General features: G+C 39.0%; 2 protein-coding genes across 9 annotated transcripts in view; both read right to left on the bottom strand.

The window, feature by feature from the left end:
• The window catches only part of LOC127411154 (tetratricopeptide repeat protein 27-like), a 126,787-nt gene extending 122,640 nt beyond the window's left edge, over positions 1-4,147 (bottom strand). The window contains exon 1 of the mRNA XM_051646513.1: positions 3,882-4,147. Within this exon, the coding sequence (XP_051502473.1) occupies positions 3,882-3,960 (79 nt within the window). The 5' untranslated portion in view covers positions 3,961-4,147. The remainder of the gene's footprint in view (positions 1-3,881) is intronic.
• An 11,755-nt stretch (positions 4,148-15,902) lies between these two features.
• Positions 15,903-23,456, bottom strand: part of birc6 (baculoviral IAP repeat containing 6) — a 149,578-nt gene continuing 142,024 nt past the window's right edge. For all 8 annotated transcript variants that reach the window (XM_051646496.1, XM_051646497.1, XM_051646502.1 and 5 more), the window contains exons 72-74: positions 22,953-23,141; positions 17,525-17,659; positions 15,903-16,777 (exon numbers count right to left, since the gene is read on the bottom strand). In XM_051646496.1, coding sequence (XP_051502456.1) covers positions 16,598-16,777; positions 17,525-17,659; positions 22,953-23,141 — 504 coding nt within the window. In that variant the 3' untranslated portion in view covers positions 15,903-16,597. The remainder of the gene's footprint in view (positions 16,778-17,524; positions 17,660-22,952; positions 23,142-23,456) is intronic.

Here is a 23,456-nt window from a genome sequence, read left to right as displayed (position 1 = left end):
ACATAATTTTCCTTCCTCATGATGCCATCTATTTTGTGAAGTGCACCAGTCCCTCCTGCAGCAAAGCACCCCCACAACATGATGTTGCCACCCCCATGCTTCACAGTTGTGATGGTGTTCTTCGGCTTGCAAGCCTCACCCTTTTTCCTCCAAACATAACGATGGTCATTATGGCCATTTTGTTTCATCAGACCAGTGGAAAAAGTAAGATCTTTGTCCCCATGTGCACCTGCAAACTGTAGTCTGGCTTTTTTTATGTCGGTTTTGGAACAGTGGCGTCCTCCTTACTGAGCAGCCTTTCAGGTTATGTCGATATAGGACTCGTTTTACTGTGGATATAGATACTTTTCTACCTGTTTCCTATAGCATCTTCACAAGGTCCTTTGTTGCTGTTCTGGGACTGACTTGCACTTTTCGCTCCAAACTACGTTCATCTCTAGGAGACAGAATGCATCTCCTTCCTGAGCGGTATGATGGCTGGACCCATGGTGTTTATACTTGCGTACTATTGTTTGTACAGATGAATGTGGTACCTTCAGGCATTTGAAAATTGCACCCAAGGATGAACCAGACTTATGGAGGTCCACAATTTTCTTTTGATTTTTTGAGGATGTCAAGAAAACAGGCACTGAGGTTGAAGGTAGGCCTTAAAATACATCCACTGGTACACTTCCAATTGACTCCAATTAGCCTATCAGAAGCTAATTGTCTAAAGGCTTGACATCATTTTCTGGAATTTTCCAAGCTGCTTAAAGGCACAGTTAACTTATTGTTTGTAAATTTCTGACCCACTGGAATTGTGATATAGTCAATTAAAAGAGAAACAATCTGTCTGTAAACAACTGTTGGAAAAATGACCTGTGTCATGCACAAAGTAGATGTCCTAAACAACTTGCCAAAACTACAGTTTGCTAATATGAACTCTGTGGAGTGGTTAAAAATGAGTTTTAATGACTTCAACCTAAGTGTATGTAAACTTCTGACTTCAACTGTTTATAATGTAATATAATAGCCTATAATAAAAATATATAAAAAAAAACATTTTATTATTTATTGAAAAAAAAAAGATAAAATATATGAATTACAAAAACAAGTGAAAATGTAAAATTGACAAACTAAACGACCAAAAATAGAAACATATTTTAAGCATTTAGAAATATTTTGATATATAAAACAATATTTTCATGTCATTCATAAGTTTTTAAAGGCTTAAAAGGAAATCAGTTTATCCCTATTTTATTATTTAATTTTTATATTTGAAGTTAAATATGTAAAAAAGACTTCTCACTGTGTATGAAGCACACATGCAACCTTAATTTATAAAAATGTATATAACAATTAATCGTTGAAAGCCCTAAGAGTCAATTAATCACATAGCCCTAAAACAGACAATTAATCATCATAATCCCAATTATTTGACAATTAATCATCAGCCTAATTTCATAATCATGACAGCCCCAGTCAAATAGCATATCACGATAGTAAGTCACCGTTTGTGGATACGATACAAATGAATTGGGAGAGCCGTAAACTGACACATACCTGTCACAAAATTGTCCATATCTTCTCTTATAAAACAGCAATTTTATCGTAGTAAACTCCACACTTAAATCCTTCCAAAAGGATTGTTTAGTGTAAAACATGTTGAAGATTAGCGGACAAGTGCACAATTCATTAAGTGATGAGCTGTTTTCTCACAAAAGCAGTTTATTCAGCATATACGACACATCTCCTCCAAAGACATCCATTAAAAAAAACAGCTTCAGGTCTTCTCGCCAAGTGTACCACCCATTTAATGTCTATGGGCCGTTGCGTTATGCATTTTGTTGCTAACCTTGTAGGCTCTCTTGGTAGAAGGGCTCTGGTTTAACTACTTTAAATGATGAGTAGCTTATAGATTGGTAAACTAAAGTTTCATAGTAGCTTACTCAACACAGAAGAGAAAGGAAAATAAAAGTACACTTCAAAATATGAATTTATTTATTTACAATTATTATTATAATAAACTGTTTATTTGTCACAAACTTGCAGTTTATTTGCAGCAATGTTAGCCAGATTACCCAAACACTTATTAAAATTTTTGTAAGGGTCAGTGCTGCGGTCTCCCAAAACACTCCACTGCACATAACCTGACCTTAAAACATTACAAATGCAATGGGTTAAAAAAAAAAGTCTTGCTATTCCTGACAATAATGAAATCATGAAGACATTATATGGAGAGCTAGAAATATTTATTTATTTATTTTTATAAATCACATTTCAGATTAGATCTGCAGATACAAAATGGTGCCACCTCTGATGTGAGTGAAGAAAGCGGTACTATTTCTAGAAGTACACTTTGCTTCCAGAAAGCACTCAGTCGCCGATCTCTTCTGAGAAGAAAGTGGCGTGAAGAAATGTGACTGAATGGGGACGGACTGAAATAGCTTTACTGAAGATCAGATTGACACATCTCAGACACTACCATGTGAATAACACATTAATCGCTTCTGACCTTGATGTTTGGGAGAAAGTCAGAGACAGAGAGCAAGAGAGAATAGAGGACGCATGGGGGTGGAATGCAATTTAGCACATATGCAAATGCACAATTATATTTTACAAATGTACAGCATTAAAGTGAGATGAATAATGCATCAAATAAGAGGCATGCAATACAGCATTATGAAAACTAGGAAGCCAGTACGCTTTGCTTGGTTAACACTCTTTGCTTTAATGTCTATCAGTATGTCCGGCAGCACTGCTAAGTCCACCAGACCGCCCGGACAGGCATGTAGTGTCCACCTTCCTTTTCAAAAGGGGGCGTTCACACAGGTCACGTACTTGCGTTGAAAAACACCTAGAGGGAGTGCGTCGAAATGAAACAGAACGCAGGGGGTGTCGAATAGTTCAACTTCTTTGGACTAGAAACACCGTCTTAAAAACGCAACGCTCACAGTGCTGCGCAACAGCAAATTAATTGGAAATCCAAAGCATATGTACAACAATTAACAATTAAAATAGCGCAGACGGGACGCAAGAACGCGTCCAGTGTGAACGCCCACTAGTAACCTCAAAAACGTCTATGAACGTTGCGTAGCATCTTGCTGTTTTTCCAGCGTCTCGCGCAAGAGCGCGCCGTTTTTAGACCCAGTGTCAAGTTAAAAAAGAATTTCAGCTGCCAACAACGCGTCTCGAGACACCTGCTTTGCTCCATTCGTCGCGCTGCGTGTAGCTTTTTAGTGCAACAACGCGTTCGGTCTGAACAACCCCTAACAACGCCTCTTTACACAAACAGCATTCTCTCACCTGCATATCATTGATCAACAGGATACACACGCGTCTCGTGAGCTCTGTACTCCGATGTACTAAAGCTGAACACATTGAAATCTCCATACACAATGTAAATTACAGAAATACAGCAGTCATGCTGTCTGAATGCTGTCAAAAGCCCGCCAAGTTAACACTCAGCGGACATTCAAATTAAATTGATTGAAAGGATAGCCCCTTGAGATGTAACATCTCATTTTCGAGGGGGTCCATCAGGACATTTCTGATTGATCCGTGGGTCGGTGTTGTGCGAGAGATGTCAACACACGTGCGGCACATTAAAACCACGTGAGACAGTGTAACTGCTGAGACCAGAGGTGTCCAGCAAGCACTGACCAACGCGCAATATATTCAGACCAGTAACCACGCACTGACTCTGAAGAGTAAATACAGCTCAAGACAGATTATCAACAGTAGCTGGGTGCAACCATTTAACCTCAGCTAATATTATAATCATCTTATACCTACAATATTTTAAAAGCATAGCAGCTAAAATTTCCAACCAAAGAGCTCTAACGCACGCCTCATCCCAAATACCTTGCAGTGTGTCTGCTACGGTGTTTCTCGTCTCTTACCTGTGGTGCTGATGCCGCTCTGTTTCCAGTCCGGACTCTGTCCGCCCAGAACCGCCACCTCCAGCTCAAGCATCATCATCGTCGTCAACCCTCAGTAAATAAGTAAAATACGCGTCACGTCGCTAAAGAGCGGCTCCGGCTGTGAGTGTGAAACGTGAGGAGCTCGTGTGCTCCGCTGTGATACCGGCTGCCGTTCACTGCTCGCTGTAATGAGTTTGATTTCTGCCCATGTGCTGTAAGTGTCATCAGTGAGCGGCCATGACAGAAGAGCGCTGCATTATGGGAAACAAAATGAGGCAGCGCAGCTAAGGGAACGTCAAGATTTTACCAAACGCGCAGATTAACGCAACATATATTGAAATAAAAGCTAAGCAAAATCTAATTGTGTTTAAAACAACTTCTTTATTAGGGAAAACTGTTCATTTGCTTCCATAGTCATAGTTCTTGCATATTTCGCAATGTCGCGTTTGTGGTATGACGAAAAACATACTGCCCATTTACCTTAGTTAAAGCAATGGTTCACCATAAAATGGAAATGCTGTCATCATTTACTCACCCTCATGCCATCCCAGATGTGTATGACTTTCTTTTCTGCAGAACACAATCAAAGATTTTTAGAAGAATATTTCAGCTCTGAAGGTCCTCACAATGCAAGTCAATGGGTACCAAAATTTGGAATCTCCAAAAGCAGATTAACACAGCATAAAAGTAATCCCTAAACCTCCAGTGGTTAAATCCATGTCTTTAGAAGCTATATAATAAGTAGGGGTGAGAAACAGATAAAAACATTTTCAATCAATCTCCACTTTCACTTTCACATTTTTCTTCTTTTGTTTCTGGCGATTTTCATTCTTTGTGTGTATCGCCACCTACTGGGCAGGGAGAATAATTTATAGTAAAAAAGGATATACTATATATATATATATATATATATATATATATATATATATATATATATATATATATATATATATATATATTAGTAAGTTGAATAGGATATATTCAGTATATATCTAAGTATATAGATAGAGCTGTTCAGGTAAAATTTGAACACATACCTTATTTTAGTCATAAATCCAAAACTCCCATTCTAAAACCCCCTAGGAAAATCCCAAGGGAATCCATGGCGAATTAGACTTCTGGGTTCACCTACAAATTGACTTCACGGCTGAATAGCTCTATTGTGACTAATATAATGTAACATGTTATTTGAAAAAGTTCCCCAACACTAAACAAAATATGGGATTTTGTTATGAACAATAACTACTGCAGTAGTTGTAATACAAATGCCCTCAGTAGATTCACTCTTTCCCCCATTTTATCTGGTATGAATTCAAACATTTACACCAAAATACCATGCTACAGTACAGTAAAGAATTACTATAGTCAAACCACGGCTCCATTTTCTTTCTTTTGTTTTAATCAAGCTGATATTGAACAACACTTGTCAAGCCATATACTGGGGGTCATAATGGAAAGCATCACAGTATAGAAAATGTCTTAAAGATCAAATGTAGGTTGAAATTTTAAAACTTGTGTTTGTGGAGTCACATGATGCCATGTGAGGTTCGGACGTGTGAACGGCAAGCTCTGAGCACTTTGCTAGTTTTAATACTTTTTTATGTCATAAACCAGTGAAATTCGACACACCCTGATCCTTAACTGTTCTAGGAAAACAATATGTAAAAGAATTCAAAATCCTCAGGCTCTTGAGACATTAAAAGACACTTACGTGCTCAAGCTGACACCCCTGAGCAGCAGGCCACAAGCCAGGGAGCTGATTTGGCCAGAGAATTGAGGGAAATTCGGAGAGAATTGTTGAACATTTCGGCAATGCTGACGAAAGTCGTTGCTGACTTGGAGGATCTTGCTGTAATACGTCAATCGATCACTGCCATGGAGACGAAATTCACTGAGGTGATTACAAGAGTGGGGGATGTCAAGAAACGGATAAATTATCTGGAGTTATCAGAGAGGGAATTAGCTGCTAATCTGCTAGCGACCAAGGTGGATTTGGAGCGCGTCTGGGAGAAGTTGGAGGACTTGGAAAACCGTAACTGGTGGAATAACGTCCACATTGTTGGAATTCCTGAGGACGAAGAAGGTCAGGATATGGTGAAATTCCTGGACGGGCTCTTCCCGAGTCTGCTCGACATAACAGGCCATAAGATGGAAATCGAGTGAGCTCACAGGGTTCTGCCATGGCGATCCGCTGAGGGAGACAGGCCCCGTTCATCCGATAAAGATCTTGTGTTACGCGAGGCGAGGAGTAAAGGAAGGCTTTCTTGGAAGAACCACAGCATTTTCTTGTTCCTAGACTTTGCGATATCGACAAGAGAGAAACGTGTTTGATTCAAGGAATGCAAGAAACTCTTACATCAATGGAAGGTCGCTTTTGCACTGATGTTCCCGGCCAAATTGAGAATAGATGCTAAGGATGGCCGCAAAATATTTACATGTCCCCAGCAAACGATGTCCTTCATAAAGTCAATGGACTGAGTAAGTTATTTTGTGGTACTCACGTTGCAGCCAAGTGAGCCTGACTCACTGAACATTCACTTGACCATCCGAGGAAACTGAGCACCTTTTTTGTTTCTTTTTGTGCTGGTTCCGCATAGCGGCTGGAGTGGTTTTGTGTAGTAGCACCCCTTCGGGACAGTGTTGTGTATGAATCTGCACATTCTTTGTGCTAATGCCTCCTATTGGTTGGAATTTGTTTTGTGGAGTATTTCTTGCAGGACATTGGAGTGACATATGTTGCACTCATGTAGCAGTCGAATGAACCGGCTCACTGAACATTCGTTTGACTGTCCGAGGAAACTGAAAGGCCTTTTTTTTTCTTTTTTTTCTGGTTTTGCTAGTAGCTGGACCTCGTTTTGTGGAGGAACACACCTTCGGGACAGTTATGTGGATGAATCTACACATTCTTTATGTTTATTCTGCCTATTGGCTGGTGATTGTTTTATAGATTATCTTCTGTTGGGTAATTCTGTCTCACAAAATTTGTATAGAAACACCGGACTTGAGCAATCCAATGGCAAAGTTATCGCGGGGGCTCTCGTAGGCATGCATGGACTGTTTTTTGTTGTTTTTTCTGTTGATTTTTTCCCCTTTTTCTCCCCAATTTGGAATGCTCAATTCCCAGTGCGCTCTAAGTCTCAGTAATTCCTGAGCTAACCAGGCCCCTTACATGGACTGTTTGAGTTTAGAGGGATGGCGCTGTCGTGCGCAGGGTTAATGCGTGCATTTTTCCTTTTTCTCGGTGGTGGGGGGGGGGTTTGATTGTTGCACTAATGATGGAATGTGGTCTTTATAATGTTATTTTTTACACACAATCTATTTTTTCTAATGTCAAAATGTCAAATGTTAATATGAGTGGATTGTCTCTCTCCACGTGGAATGTGAACGGGTTGGGGCACCCCATAATAAGAAGGAAGGTTATTTCTCTTCTTAAACTTAAGAAGTATGATAAAGTGTTTCTTCAAGAAACGCATCTTTCCCTGCAGGAAGCTGAAACATTTGGAAAGATATTTCAAAGGTTGATTTTGGCTAATATTTACGCACCTAACGCTGATGATCAGGGCTTTTTTATAGATCTTGAAGGGATGATGCAAGCCACTGGCACCCCTCATGATATAATATTGGGAGGAGATTTAAATCTTTTGATGGACTCCTTGATCATAGTGAAGCAAAAGTGTGTAAGCCCCCTAGAGCAACACTGACGCTTCACAGGATGTGTAAAAATCTTGGTCTTACAGATATTTGGAGACTTTTGAACCCATCTGGTAGGGACTATACATCTTTTCATCAGTCCATAAGATTTATTCTAGAATAGATTTTTATATATATATATATATATTTATATATACACAGTATATAAGTCCCTCATTTCTTCTGTTGTTGATTGCTCAATTGGAAACATCTTAGTCTCAGATCACGCCCTGGTGAGTTTAGAGGTGTTGTCACATACGGAGAAAAAGAAATCATATAGTTGGCGCTTTATTGTATCCCTTTTGCAAAATCCTGAATTTCAACAAATGTTAAAGTCTGAAATTAATGTTTAAATGGAGACCAACTGGTCCTCAGTATCCTCTGTGGGCATGGCTTGGGAGGCAATTAAGGCAGTTCTTAAGGGTCGGATCATACAGTATGCCTCATTCATCAAAAAATCCAAAGAATGAGAACTCGTGGAGTTGGAAGGGAATATTAGAAGTGCCGAGGCAGAGCTGAAGTGCCGAATGTCATCTGATGGCCTCAGAGAATTGACCCGTTTGAAATACAGATATAATACTATTTTGTCGCGGAAGGTGGAGTTTTGGCTATTCAGGGCAAAACAGTCATACTTTGAGTCGGGGGACAAAGCAGGGAAGCTTTTTGCTAGATACATAAAGCAGAGAGAGTCTTTTTCTACCATTCCCTCAGTGAAATCTGCTGGTGGTCAAATATTTACCTTGGCCATTGATATTAATAATGCTTTTAAAGAATTTTATCTTGATCTTTATAGTTCCATGTCTTTGTCTACTGATGAAGATATTAGAAACTTTGTGGAACCATTAGAACTCCCTAAACTGACGATTGAGCAAAAGAATTCTCTTGATTCTGAGATAACCTTGGAGGAGCTTGGCGATGCACCGGGGCCAGATAGCTTTGCCACTGAATTTTTTAGATCTTATGCTACAGAACTGGCTTCACTTTTGTTAGAAGTTTATATGGAATCATTAAAGAATGGAAAGCTTCCGCCAACCATGACATAAGCCCGGATCAGTCTGATTCTTAAAAAGGACAAAAATCCAAGTGAGTATAAGAGTTACTGTCCAATATCCCAGATCCAGCTAGACATAAAAATATTGTCAAAAAATCTGGCTAACCAATTAAGTAGTTATGACATCTCTTATACATATAGATCAGGTGGGGTTTATTCGGGGCCGCAGCTTTTCTGATAACATTAGGCGTCTCATCAATATCATGTGGTCAGTGGCGAATGATCAGACTCTGGTCGCTACCATCTCACTTGATGCCGAAATGGCATTTGATATGGTAGAATGGGATTATCTTTTTAAGATTTTGGAAATATATGGGTTCGGGAAAACTTTTATTGGATGGAATAAGTTACTTTATAGTCACCCGGTAGCGGCGGTACAAACAAATGGATTAATTTCAGACTATTTTACTCTGGATGTGGCATCCGGCAGGGTTGCCCTCTTTTCCCATTATTGTTCTGTCTGGCCCTGGAACCATTAGCAGTCACGATAAGAAAGGAGGATGATTTTCCAGGGGTGGTGGCGGGAGGTGTGGCGCAAAAGCTTTTGCTTTATGCATATGATATTTTATTATTTGTCTCCGACCCCACTAGAGCTATGCCTTGCCTCCACAGAAGTTCTCAGGGTACAGAGTCAACTGGTCTAAATCCGAACCTTTGGCTCTGACAGCGTACTGCCCAGTAACGGCTTTCCAGCCAGGCACCTTCCAGTGGCCCAAACAGGGCATTAAGTATTTGGGTATTTTATTCCCAGCAAATTTGTCTGATTTAGTTAGAGTTAATTTTGACCCCTTAATAAAAAGGTTTTTGAGTGATGTGGACAGGTGGGCTTCATTACATTTATCTATGATTAGGAAGGTTAATGTTATTAAAATGAATTATATTCCAAAATGTAACTACTTGCTATAATCTCTCCCTGTAGATGTCCCCCTCTCTTATTTCAAGCAATCTGATAGCATAGCAAAGTCCTTCATTTGGAATGGTAAACGTCCCAGATTACACTTCAGTAAGTCACATAGGCCGATTGACAAAGGTGGGCTAGGCCTACCCAAGATTTTATTTTATTATTACGCATTCGGTCTCAGGCATTTGGCTCATTGGTTGCTTCCACCTGAGAGAGCCCCTCCCTGGTTTTGTATTGAACAGGAAGTTCTTACCCCTATTTTGCCATTGCAAAGCCTTTCTATCAAACTAACCTGAGAAGTTAAGTTACACCCCGTTATCTCGCATTTGCACTCGTTATGGACAAAAGTATTTAGAGTGTTTGATTCAGACATTTATTTAAATGTTGCCTCAAGCATATGGCTGAACCCTAAATTATGTATTAATAAATCCCCTTTCTGCTGATCAGAGTGGATTGTGAGGGGGGTTACTACACTCTGTGACCTATATGAGAGTGGAGTGTTGAGATCTTTTGAAAATTTGGTTCAACATTTTGGGATTCCCAAATCTCAATTCTATAGGTATTTACAGCTGCGCCACCTGCTCTGTATTGTTTTTGGGAGTAGCATACACCCCCCTAAAGCGGCAGATACTCTGGGTGGTGATTACTGCTTTTGGAAAAGATCATGAGGCATCAGTGTATTACTCCCTGCTAATTCAGAGTCTGGGGGACGGAGCTTTAACTTCTATCAAGAGATTATGGGAGAAAGATTTAAACTTGGTATTGGAGGAGGGAGTGTGGGCTAGGATTCTAAAAAATGTCAAGTCTGTATCTAGAGATGCAAGGGTGCGCCTTATGCAATTCAAGATTTTACATAGATTCTATTGGACCCCCACTAGATTGTGTAGGCTTGGTCTTAAAGACACACCCACCGGCTGGTGATGCCAATCAGAAGATGGAGACACAACCCATGTTTTTTGGTGGTGTGTTAAGATCCAAGAATTTCAGTTGAAGGTTCAGAGTTTTATGTGTGACATATTGGGCACTCAAATTTAATTTTGCCCCATTTTAGACGATGGGGTGGTCATCAATATAGGGGATAAGCAGGGTTGGGGAGTAACGAAATACATGTAATGGGATTACGTATTTAAAATACAAAATATAAATAACTGTATTCCACTACAGTTACAATTTAAATAATTGGTATTTAGAATACAGTTACATTCAAAAAGTATTTTGATTACTGAAGAGATTACTTTGCATTTAATTGTCATTTGTTTCATTTAATATTTAGTCCTTTCAGATGGAAAACATTTATTCATATTAATGATGCAATCCAAAGTGCATTTGAACAACGGTGAAACACTTTCTTATGATGTGTTACATTCATACGAGCAGACAGAGAAGTAAGTTTGAAGCAGAAGAAATAGAAATAAACCTTGTGTAAATTGTCAGCTTTATGCTAAGCTAAAATGGTATTTCTAGCCATTTTACATGCACGTTACCAGGAACGATCATATTCCAGTCCAAAGTATTTAGAATACGTTACTGACCTTGAGTAATCTAATGGAATACGTTACAAATTACATTTTACAGCATGTATTCTGTAATCTGTAGTGGAATACATTTAAAAAGTAACCCTCCCACCCCTGGGGATAAGCACATAAAAAACTGGGTGCTGACCAGTGTTATGATAGGCAGGCAGATTATTTTAAGGGGATGGAAGTCGGCTGGAGCGCCCTTATTTCGGGAGTGGTGCGCAGAGATGGGGAGGGTGGCAGCTTTCGAGAAGGTGTCATGCAGAAGGGAAATGGGGCAGTTATTTTGAGGGTCAGGGTGGGGTTGGTGATTGGGGAGGGGGAGGGGTAATAGTGGGGGTTAAATGGTGATTCAATGTATATATGTTTTGTTTTTCTTTGTTATATGTACAAATCAATAAAAAATGTTAATCAGAAAAACTTGTGTTTGTGCTAGCCAGATAACTCTAACTTTTAAGCAATTCAACAAGACTGACAGGGATAAAAAAAAGATTAGTATATCAAAGAAAAGAATATGCCCAGTTAAACTGAATGCTGAAAGATTGAGTCAGAAATTGTTCTCTTTTTTATTTTATTTTATTATTATTTTATTTTATTTATTAATTTTTTGGATAGAGATATATTCAGTCAAAGAACCTTTTCCCTTTCACCTTTGTTTCTTTGAAATAATATCATTCATCTTTCCCTTTTTCTAATAAAGTGCTTGATTATTTTTTTAAATAAATTTATGACATCAAACAGGCACAGAACTGTGAATTTAAAGCTTCCAATGCAAATGAAGTCTGCATCTGTCTTCACCAAAGACTGGCTGTAAGCATAAGGAAACCTGAGGGGCCTGTTGACCCCTGGATCCCTCCTGTTTTGTTTCATCTCTGTGATGCTTCTGGCAGCAGTAGAAGGTCATTCTTTTTATAAAAATCAAGCAAATGATTTGTCTTGATTACGCTGAGTTGCAGATGATTGCTGGAGTCCCGAAGGTCTGGCAGTTTGTTGTGTGTATTTGTGTGAGTGCGTATTGAAAAGACTCTCACGTATAAGGAGGAAACCCAGAGGACAGGTCAACTCAAATGCAGAGTGATGTTTTCTTATTAGACGTGGGTGTAGGAAGAAATGACCGTAACAATGACAGTGATCCATGACATTAAGCATAGGTCAACCTTATCCATGATTACATGCTCGTTTTATAATGTGCAAAAGTCAACAGGAATTAATAGTTTATTAACCCATACATCCTAACTCAACCTAACATGAACCTAAACCTAACTGTCAGTGGAGTAAAAAATTTAATTTTAGTGTGAAAACGTAAGACCTCAGCATTGCTTACCACTGTTTATGTGAATGCAGTTACTTCCTAGTTTCCATGTGACCAGAACCTGTCTTTTAGATTGCTTGCCAAAGGGAAATGTGAATGTGTTTGAATTGATTCACAAATATCTGATGGGGATGGCGTTTGTCAGTAGTTGGCAGAATGGGGTCAATTTCAGTGTACATGAACATTCGGAAGCAGCATGTAAATTTCACGTGAGTATAACTGGCCCTGCTCGAACCACTCCGAACTGGATTTGAACCGACGAAAGCCGGCTTGGGAGGTGGATGGGCTAACGAGGAGGCTAAAGGCACCTTTTGAGGCCAGGGGAGTAAGGTTTACACTCACCCCCCTAAACCTCACTCCCATTCGGGTCATGGCACTACTGTAACCAGTCCTACTCGACCTGCTCCGAGCAGGATTCAAACCGGGGTTTCCGGCATGGGAGGCAGGCGCACTAACAAGGAAGCTAAAGGCTACAGCCCCTAGCATCATTTGCTAGTGCACTTCTTGAGGCCAGGGGAGTGAGGTTTACACACTGCATAGCACGTACCAGCGGGATCCCATTACATGACATCACATTGCAATTTTCACCTGGCAGACAATTAAATGGATGAAAAACTCCCATGTAAACTCTAGTATCAAATATTGTAAAAGGGACCTATGGCATATACAAGGACCAGAATATCAAAGAGAATTGGTGGTGGGCTCTTTTGACTTGGGATTGTAATCAACCACCTAGTAACCACCCTGAACAACCTAGTAACCACTCAGAAGCACTAGCATCAAGCACCACTAACATTTTCTTGTTCAGAAAACAGAAATCTACTTTGCTTTGTTCCCTTATTTACTCATTGTTTGAAAGTTTTTGTGCATACAGTACCTGTGCATTTTTTTTTTTAATGTGTGTGTACTGTTTATTACTCAATGCTTTGGCAAACACTGTTACTCTACACAGTCATGTCAATAAAGCTCATTTCAATGTGAATAGACCCTTTCAGAAACCCTTTTCACAGCTTGTGCCAATGCATTTCAGCCTTATTTAGTGGTGTAAATCTAGACAACTGTTTAGTCTGATCCCATAAAAATTGCATGACTGTGACATTTTTGCAAAATGATAAACCGTAGTGCATTACACATATTGTGGCAGTTCCAAGGTGAAATATTCACTGTGTGGCACTAAAAGCTAGTTTCATTTTTTCCCAAACTGATAACGTTTTTTAAGGTTATTACTCTATAGAGTTTTAAAGCAGCAAAACCGACCTCCCTACCGTAAACCTATCTTACTGATACATCGAATCAAATGTGAAGCAAACACATCATTTTGCTTGTGTTTTTATTACTCCACCTCACATGCTGATTTGTGTGCTCTTCGGGACTTGTGAACTGGCCCTTTGCATTGGAAGTGCAACGCTCTGTCAGTTGAACTACTGGATCGTGCCTGAACAAGCTCGCAAATGTCGTTTCTTGCAGTATGTAAAGCAAATGTTAAATGTATCCCCTTACAAGTCATGACCTACAGTAAGTGTTTTAAACTGATAATCTGCCATTTTACTCATAATTTGTTTGCAAGTAAATAAATTGTTACCAGTAAACTGCTGCAAAATGCACAATGCACTGTGTAGGAAAAGTAATGTAATTCTATGAGACCACAATGCAAAATTGTAATTATATACTGCAAACTTATCCCATTATTTTTTGTTACATTACCTGCCATTCATTTAAAGAAAACTAGTCAACACAGCTGCAGAGGGAGTGACAGTAAATTTGGTATATTTCTCTTTTTTGACTGTTGTCATCCACCACTCTATTTTTTCCCTCTTTTTTGAAAGACCTTGAAATGTAAGAGTGGATTTTTTTTTCTTTCTTTTGCTGTTGGAGCAAAAGGGAACACAAACATAGTGACACATTATCTGTGAACCCTCACACCAAAAGAAAAAAAGGATGACATCCTATTTCAAAAGATGTATACTATCCCAGAGAAAAACTGCTCTGTGGAATCTACAATTTGACAACCAAACTCTTATAGATCTTCGATGCAGGATACAATAAAATCCTGAAACAAGGTTATACGCCCAACATTACGATAAATCAGAATTGAGAGGACAGAAACAGCCCCCTGTGTTCACATACGGCTTGCAGAAAAACATCATGACCTTGGCAATCACAACCAACTTGGGAGAATCCATCTGAACACCGAACGCGTACAGTACATGTGTAAATGCTCTCAGGATCGCAATTGCATTCCCCAAATAAACTAGATCAATAGTGTATAGAGATTATTTGCACACACACCTTCATTCATTCTTTCATGTTCATCAGTGGAATTCCCACTCACAAGACGAGATACAGGAAGATCAGGAGAATTATCAATACCTCTTCTAAGATGCTCAGATTTGGAACAGAACTCAGCATGTGTCTCTATTCACTCAATTCTTATTTTGTCTTGCAAAGGCTTTAGAAAGATCCAAACTACAGAGCTTATTTGAAAAGCTGGAAATTATTCAATTTTGGAGCACCACAAAACACACAAAATGACTTTAGTTTGGAAAATAAATCCTTTTGAAAACTGTAAATGCGTGTAGAAATACGAGGATGAATATCAGTTGAGAACAAAATTCCAATAGCTTTACCTGCGATAGTAGGTCCAAGAAATGTCAGGGTCGCATCAAAATGTATGATTTTCATTATGGTTTTATAGTAATGAGAATGAAATTGTTCCACATTACAGGAATGCAAATTTGGGGGACGATGTGCCCAAATGTCGTGAAAATTATTTCACAATGAAAAAAATGTCTTTATGCAAAATCTAATTTATTTTTAAGTGAAATTACCCAGACATTCATTTGTGAGATTCACTCTTTTAGACCCTAAGAACACCAGTGTTACTGTAATCTGTTTAAAAAAGCAATTAATTACTGTAATCTAATTACTTTTTAGTCAAAAAAGTAGTGCGATTACATTTTAAATTCTTATAATTGGATTAGACTTGCAATGGAGTTAATACATTTTAAGTATACATTACTTGGGTTACAAATTTCTAAATAATATGTAGGATAAATTTAAAACCTGAATTATATTTTTCATGTGTCAATCATGTGTACATCTGTTTGCATTTCTGAAAGCAGAAGAACATGTATTGACATTATTTTAAATTCGGTGAGTGGAAAAACGAACATTTCTGTGAAAAGTGTTTTAGAAAGTAACAAAAGTAATTAGTAATGTGTACTTTTTTGATGAAATAATAATCTAATTACAATGTTTAGAGAAGAAATGAATAATATATAATGGATTACTTTTTTGAGCAACTTACCTAACACTTATGAACACTAAATTAATAAACTGGAACACACTTGAAATGCATTTTAAATGTGTAATGAAAAATATTTAAAATTTTATCATCTAGTGCAACATAATTGCAATTCTGCCTCCTTTGTGAGTAACTCATGCTGGAGACACAAAAAGAAATTAATAAAAGAGGATAAATTAAAATCTGCATGCACAGACCAACATTAACGTATATTTCCAAGCAAAGTAAAACAAGTTGCATTTATTAAACTTGCACTTAAAAGCAGAGAGAGGGCAAAAATAAAACATGCTATTGATCAGCCTGAACAAGAGCATCCAGTCATAAGAGCACTTCTGAACATCCATGTCAGGCTTTATTACTGAAGTGTACACAAGTCCGTAGAAACCAAAGCACTGTCAGCGGGACACCAGAGGATTGAAGAAACTTAAAGAGTGGGTATGGGCGTGTTTGTTACGGTTTTCTTAAAAAACATAAGAGAAATGAACATTTGGTAAAGATTCTCCACTAAAGGCAGTTCCCTTATATATACTGTGATTTGATCTTTAATTTTGTTTACATAAACAAGTTTAATAACATATCAATCAGTGGTTATTTAACAATTTGGGAAAATTAAGAAAAAAAAAAGCACATATTTATACCATTTTACAGGTAAATAAAAAGATATTTTATCGGCTCCTCTGTTTTTTTTTTAGGGCGCAGCAAAGTTCAGCGGTTTGTCTTGTGTTGATGGGTGTTTGTAAGCGGTTTCATTTTCTTTTATTTTTGTTGTTTTTTTCTGTCCTCTCATTTTATGCTATAACATAATTAGATTTTTACATACAAATATTGACAAAAAGATGACTTCATCATGAAAGCCATCCAGTCTTTTCAATATCACTGGATAGTCAAAGGCGGTGGGTGGGGCTTTAGGCGGGAAGGGATCATAGCTGGCCGTCGCTGCAGTGGGCACCTTGGTTGTCAGTCTGCTTCTCTGTGTCTTGACTGGGCGGCTCTTTGACCATGAGCAAGGTGCTCTTCTCGGAAAACTCCTCCCCGTCCGGCTCCAGGCCTTCAGGACAGGAAAGTTTCAGTAGCTCCTCTCTGAGCTGTGCTGTGTGTCTCTGTAAAAATACACAAACACATGGAAGAGCATGGAATCAGTCATGCAAAGACAACAAGAGGCACAACAGAGCACAATAGTGACTATCAAAATTTTCAGCAGCCTTTGTTACAGAAGTATTTTTCCTATTTATTAGATATTAAAATATTCTTTAATAAAGAGTTTTAAGCCACTGAACAAACCAACCAGCTCTTAAAACATTACATACATTACAGCTCTAAGAAACAATGAACAACATATACTTACAAAACCTATACATATAATTTGACTGGGTAGTTGCTGACAAATGATCAAGTCAGTAAAAATATAATGGCATGAATATTTTTTATCAATGAACTTCATACAAAGTGCAATAAATATAAAAAATAGCTAAATCAATACTAAATCAATACAGAGTGTGACCAACCCTATGCCTTTAAAACAGGCACAGTTTTTCAAGGTTGTTGGCAGATAGGTTGTTTCAAGCATCTTGGAGATATTGCCACAGATCTATGTCTTAATTGCTTCTGTCTCTTCATGTAATCCCAGATTGACTCAGTGTTTAGATCTGGGCTCTGTGGGGGCCATAGGCTCTGTTGTTCTAATTCTATTATGTTCCATTTATAAAAGGTATGTTTGGAAATCTAAAATGTTTATTTCCTATTGACAGACTAAAGCAAAATGTATACAATAATTCTAAGACACATTTTTTTGTGATCTAATATGCCTAAGACTTTTGCATGATACTGTACAATTTTGTCGCTCTCACCTTTAGAGCAGCTGCGTGGTGGGACATGGTTCGGCCCACTCTCTTATCACTGCTGTACTGCTGAATATCACAGATCCAGCCTTCACACTGGGCCACAATCTCTGCTCGCTTCAGATAGAAATGCCTATGGATCACCTACACACACAAAGTTAATACACAAAAATAAACACTAGCACTGTTCTTAAAAAAAAAAAAAAAAAAAGAGACTTATGAGTCAGTTCCTTTAGAGCCCATCCATCAAGCGTCAACCGCATCTACAATTTATAAGCACTAGAAAACAATCTTAAAGCGATAGTTCACCGTAAAATGAAAATTCTCTCATTATTTACTCACCCTCATGATATCCCAGGTGTGTATGACTTTCTTCACCATAACACATTTACAGAAAAATAGAATAATATCTTAGCTCAAGGTCCTTAAAATGCAAGTGAATGGAGATTTCTCTTTTGAAGCTTCAATAATCACAGACAGACAGCATAAACGTCATCGATATGACACCAGATGTTAAATGAATGTCTTCTAAAGTGACACGATCGCTTTTGGGGTGAAAAAGACAAATATTTAAGTACTTTAACTCTAAATCATACTTCCGGTGAGCAGCGGTATGCGCAAGTGAACGTAATCACATTGGCATTTGAAACACGCGAGAACTGATACACGTCCGTCACAGCCAGAAGAGCAGCACTGTGTCAAGTGAGGAGGAGGAACAATGTACAGTAGCTTGGTTTTGGTTTAGGTCTGTAATGATCTGTTTCTTTACTCACAATGGTGTGTTTGTTTGCTCATCCTGGATGTCTCAACTGGCGAGTGGAGAACGTGAGATTACATCTGTATCCATGGCAATGCGAATACGTCACATGAGAGACTGCTTGGACTCCACCCTCTCATGAAGCGTTGGATCATAGTTAAAAAGTACTTAAATATTGATCTTTTTCACACCAAAAGCGATCGTGTCGCTTTAGAAGACATTAATTTAACCACTGGAGTCATATGGATAATGTTTATGATCCTCCACCAAATTTCACAGTGGGTGTGAGAAACTGGCTTGAAGGCCTCTCCAGGTCTCCGTCTAACCATTAGATGACCAGGTGGAGGATCGGTGATGATCCATGGGTGCTTCAGCAAGGCTGGAATCGGGCAGATTCGTCTTTGTAAAGGATGCAAGACTCAAGCCACGTACAAGGTTATCCTGGAAGAAAACTTGCTTCCTTCTGCTCTGACAACTTCCACCAATTCTGAGGATTGGATTTTCCAGCCGGACAATGCCCCATGCCACACAGCCAGGTCAATAAAGGTGTGAATAGAGGACCACCAGATCAAGACCCTGTCACGGCCAGCTTAATTTCCAGACCTGAACCCCATTGAAAACCTCTGGAATGTGATCAAGAGGAAGATGGATGGCCACAAGCCAACAAACAAAGCCGAGCTGCTTGAATTTTTGCGCCAGGAGTGGCATATAGTCACCCAACAACAATCATGCCACGGTCTAAATCACTGAGATCACATTTTTCCCCATTCTGATGGTTGATGTGAACATTAACTAAAGCTCCAGACCCATATCTGCATGATTTTATACATTACACTGCTGCCTCATGATAATCACATGAATAAGCAGATGTACAGGCGTACCTAATAAAGTGGCCGGTGAGAGTGTATATAATTATAATTTAAAAAGCGGTCACTGAGTGTATATAAAGTTAGTGATTCCTTTTAATCAAAATACTGTTTTAGAAAGGGTATTCACACTTGAGTTCTCTTAAAAAGAACCAAACAAAATAGATAAAACATTGAAACAGACAAAAAACATTGCAATCATATTGCATCCGTCTACAGTGTACACTGTTTTTGTCCACTTTGTGAAAGGGTCAGCTCACATTTCATTATGACTTTTTTTACAACCAGTCTACTTAATAAAATAATAATAATCTTAAGTTATATAAATATATTATTGTATAATATTAATAATAACTATTATTATTATTTTAATATAATAATTTATTTCTTTAATAATTTCTTAACTTGTTCGTGGCATTGGTATGCAGTCCGGTCAAACCCTAAAGCATTTGTTTTGGCGCAAAACTGAAGGAACTGAAGTTTCTGTTGTAGTTAAGTTGACATCGGCCTTTTAAAGCAGTGAAATGCTCTTATCTGTCCACACAAACCCTGTGTCATGCGGTTATTTTAGATTTGTATGGTGAATTGTAGTGGCCAAAAATATCTGAAATGACACAAATGTGCAATTAAAGTGAATCTGGAGCACTTCAAATATAACGTTAGCACACCGAACCGAACTCAGAGCACATCGGATACTCAGGGAACCAGATATATAGAATTTGTGTGTACTGAGCACACAATCACTCTGAAACCACTAAAAATAATGTGTAATACAATGACACCATTTACATGTATTTAAGAAAGCACTACACACACTACAGAATTAAATTTTATCTGATAAATCCTTAAGTCCTACTACACAACTGATCGCAGACTGGGTGTATCAACTACATTATTGCCATTCTGACTGAAACTATGATCCCGAAATGCTTTCACAAACTCGAGCATTTAACAACGGGAGAGTTTATTTGTGATAACTTGTCAACAAACAACATGAAAGAAGGGCTTGCACCCATTATTGTCTCCTGCTTCCCAATGCCTTGCTCTCCATTTGCATTCTCTCTTTATTTCATTAGCTGTTGCTCATTGCCTGTCTTTCGCTCATCAGGACAGTGTACACACCTGACAACTCGTCGGCCGATTTCAAGCAGGTTTGAAATCTGTCGCAACGTCTGCGACTTGTCGGAGTGAGTCACAGGAGTGTGCACACTACATGATCGTGCGAACTGGGCTTCTAGTTGCAGACCAGGCGCAAGAACGCACATCAAGCATGTTCAACCGGACCTCGTGTTGGCAATGCACTGGGGCAAAGGGTTTTTGCATTTGCGTACGCATACTTAAATGAAATTCCGCAAATTAGGCCGGATTGCTTTCATACTTATTGTAAATTATTTTGATCCATATGAACCTGATGATCATTTGCAAGACTTGAGTGTGGTCCTTTGCCGTGCACTCGAGTTTGAAAATGGATTTGGGCGCACATCAAAAGCTCTAGTGTAAAAACGCCCTAATAAACAATGACTTTAAAAGCACAAAATTCACCTATTGTCTCTACAGGATTAAGATGTGCACTTTTTCCTGCCTGTGAAAGTGAGATGCTGAATGGATCAAACTTCTAGGGGGAAGAGAACGAGCACAGGCCAAAGGGATTCAGGAATGAGTGTGTGTGATCGATGGTCTTGCCAGTGCTGTCATGGAAACCCCGGCGGCCTCTGCACATCACTCGTTGGCTCCGAGCTCAACCTCACCAGCTCAGATCACCAGCCTTCTTTATCTCTATCCATCTCTCTCTTTCACTGTCTCGATTCATCCATCCTTCATAAATCCATCTTTCTCTCGTACACACAAAGGTCACCAGCCAGACATGTGACTGTTACAGCCTCTCCCATAATGCAGAGTTTGTTTCATATTCATTCATTTCCCAAAGGAACATACGCAATGATCTTGGTAAGAGAGAGAGCGAGAGAGAAAAAGAAAAAGCGAATGGCACAGAATTGCCACTGAAAGGGACAATCCACTGAAAAATTAAATTGTCATAATTTATTCATCCTCATACACTGATCACAAGGGGGGACCTACACAATATTAGGGAGGTGGTTTTAATATTGTGGCAGATCGGTGTATTGTTCCAAATCTTATGACTTACTTTCACATATGGAACATACAATGAAAGTAAAGGGTGGCTGAGGCTAACAATCGGTCTAACATCTTTTAGGTTTCATGAAAGACAGTCAGTCATATGACAGAATTTAGTAATGACAGAACTTAAAATTTTTGAGTGAACTATCCGTTTAAGAAGAACCAATTATCAGCGTGGTTATGGAGTGCGTGTTGCATCCACGCAGGAAAGAAAGTGCGGGAAAGGAGTGTGTACGTGCATGTTTTCCCCTCCCTGTGCTGACATCAACAGCCCACCATTTATTACCCTGCCTGACTGCCTCTGAGTGTGTGTGTATGTGTGAGAGAGAGGGAGATAGCTACGTGTCCTGCTGTTTATTAAATTGTGTGTGTGTGAATCTGTGGATGTGCCACAGTTTAAATGTCTGTGTGTATGGGTGCTTGTTTGAGTGTGTGTGTGTGTGTGTGTGTGTGTGTGTGTGTGTGTGTGAGAGAGAGAGAGAGAGATAGAGAGGCTATTTAAGATTCAGCTGCACTTGTGTCTGAAAAAACCCATGTAGCACATCCATATAGATGACGTCACAGTTCTCTCTCTTTTAACGGCTGAATGCAGATGTCTGTGACGAGAGAGCGCCGTTCCCTACATGTCCTCTCTTCTCACCATCCTAAAGCTCTCATCATTCATACCGGCTGTGTTTGGGCTCAATACCTCATGATTTATCACATTGAATATGAGTTGTGTACAAGCTTCTGTGCTGTACCGGTCGATGCCCAGCCTGACTCAGTTCTGCCCAAATGACAGACCATTAAGGCCCTTTATCCTTCTGAACAATGCTCTAGTTGGCATGGAAACAGGCTGTATAATGTCCATTTTGGGATACAGAGGTAATGTACCAGCCTCATAACTGTCTGGGGTGGCAAGGCAGCCGAAAGGCACAACCCAAGAACAGCTGATATGCCCACACCAGACCCAAGAAGGTGCAGAGGAACCAGAATTTGCTTTGTACTCTAAAAGACATCATTTGTGAAGGTTAGTAAGCAATTTTATCAAAGTAAAATCACATTAACACACATATTGTTTAAATCTTGTGGCTATACTTTTGAAAAGTATTTTAAGGTTCAAAAATTGGCCCCCATTCATTTCCATTGTAAGTGTCTCACTGTAGCCTGCTTTATATTTTTTAAGACATTTTTTTTTTTTTTTTTTTTGTTGCAATCAACATTATGCCACAAATGCTGATGATTGAGCTTAACTTGTATTGAACCCGGAATATTCCTTTAATGTACAATGGACATCAAGATTTTCAAAAAAAATAAAAATAAAATAAAATAAATAAATAAATAAATTACTTCAAGTTGTTTCTCACCAAAACCCATTGTACCCTTTTTGAAGCTTGAAAGTGAGTCAATATACAATGTCAGTGTAATGAAAGTGAACTGGGATATTCATTCAAATTTCTCTAGTTGAGTTCCGCAGAAGACAATAAAAGTCAAACGAGTTTGAAACAACATGAGGGTGGGTAAATTATGACAGAATGTTTGTTTCTGAGTGAACTATTCCTTCAAGATTGTATTCATTTTCATGGCTTTGCCAGACCTGGCAACCACAATTTCAAAATTCTCTAATATTTCTAGGTTTTCCATGACCTTGGGGAGCCCTGCTGATTGTGTGTGTGTGAAATGGTTGACCTCTGACCTCTTTAAAGCAGGGTGAAGGGTTGCGGATCTGTTCTAGCATGGCCCACTTGACAGTGGCTTGCCGGATGTTACCGTCGTACTCTCTGGAGCTTTGCGTTCCGCTTGGCGTGCCCCGGGAACGCTCGTAACCCGGTTCGTTGAAGTATGGCTCAGCCACCAGGATAAGGGACTGGACTGACACCAGTACCTAAAAACACACAAAAATGAGTTAGAAAGCCACTGAGAAATGATGCAGGGAGCAGGTGAAGAGCACACTGGCTTTTTCTGACCATAGTGGCACTGTCCCTGGGCTTGATTTCCATTTATTGATCGGCTGGACGCTAACTGTAGCACTAATCAATGGAGACATTTCTATGAACTGCTGGCAGCAGTACATGAGCACGAACGAGGGGAGAGAGGGAAGAGAAGAGGAGAGCCTGTACGCAGATCAATATTACACTAGGAAAACAGCTCCCCTGCCTATTATACAGAGAGGTATGATGGAAAGAGACAGAGAGAAAGA

Source organism: Myxocyprinus asiaticus, chromosome 20 (assembly GCF_019703515.2).
Source record: "Myxocyprinus asiaticus isolate MX2 ecotype Aquarium Trade chromosome 20, UBuf_Myxa_2, whole genome shotgun sequence".
Taxonomy (NCBI): domain Eukaryota; kingdom Metazoa; phylum Chordata; class Actinopteri; order Cypriniformes; family Catostomidae; genus Myxocyprinus; species Myxocyprinus asiaticus.
The sequence above is the reverse complement of the archived record's forward strand: the minus strand, read 5'-3'. Positions and strand labels throughout refer to the sequence as shown.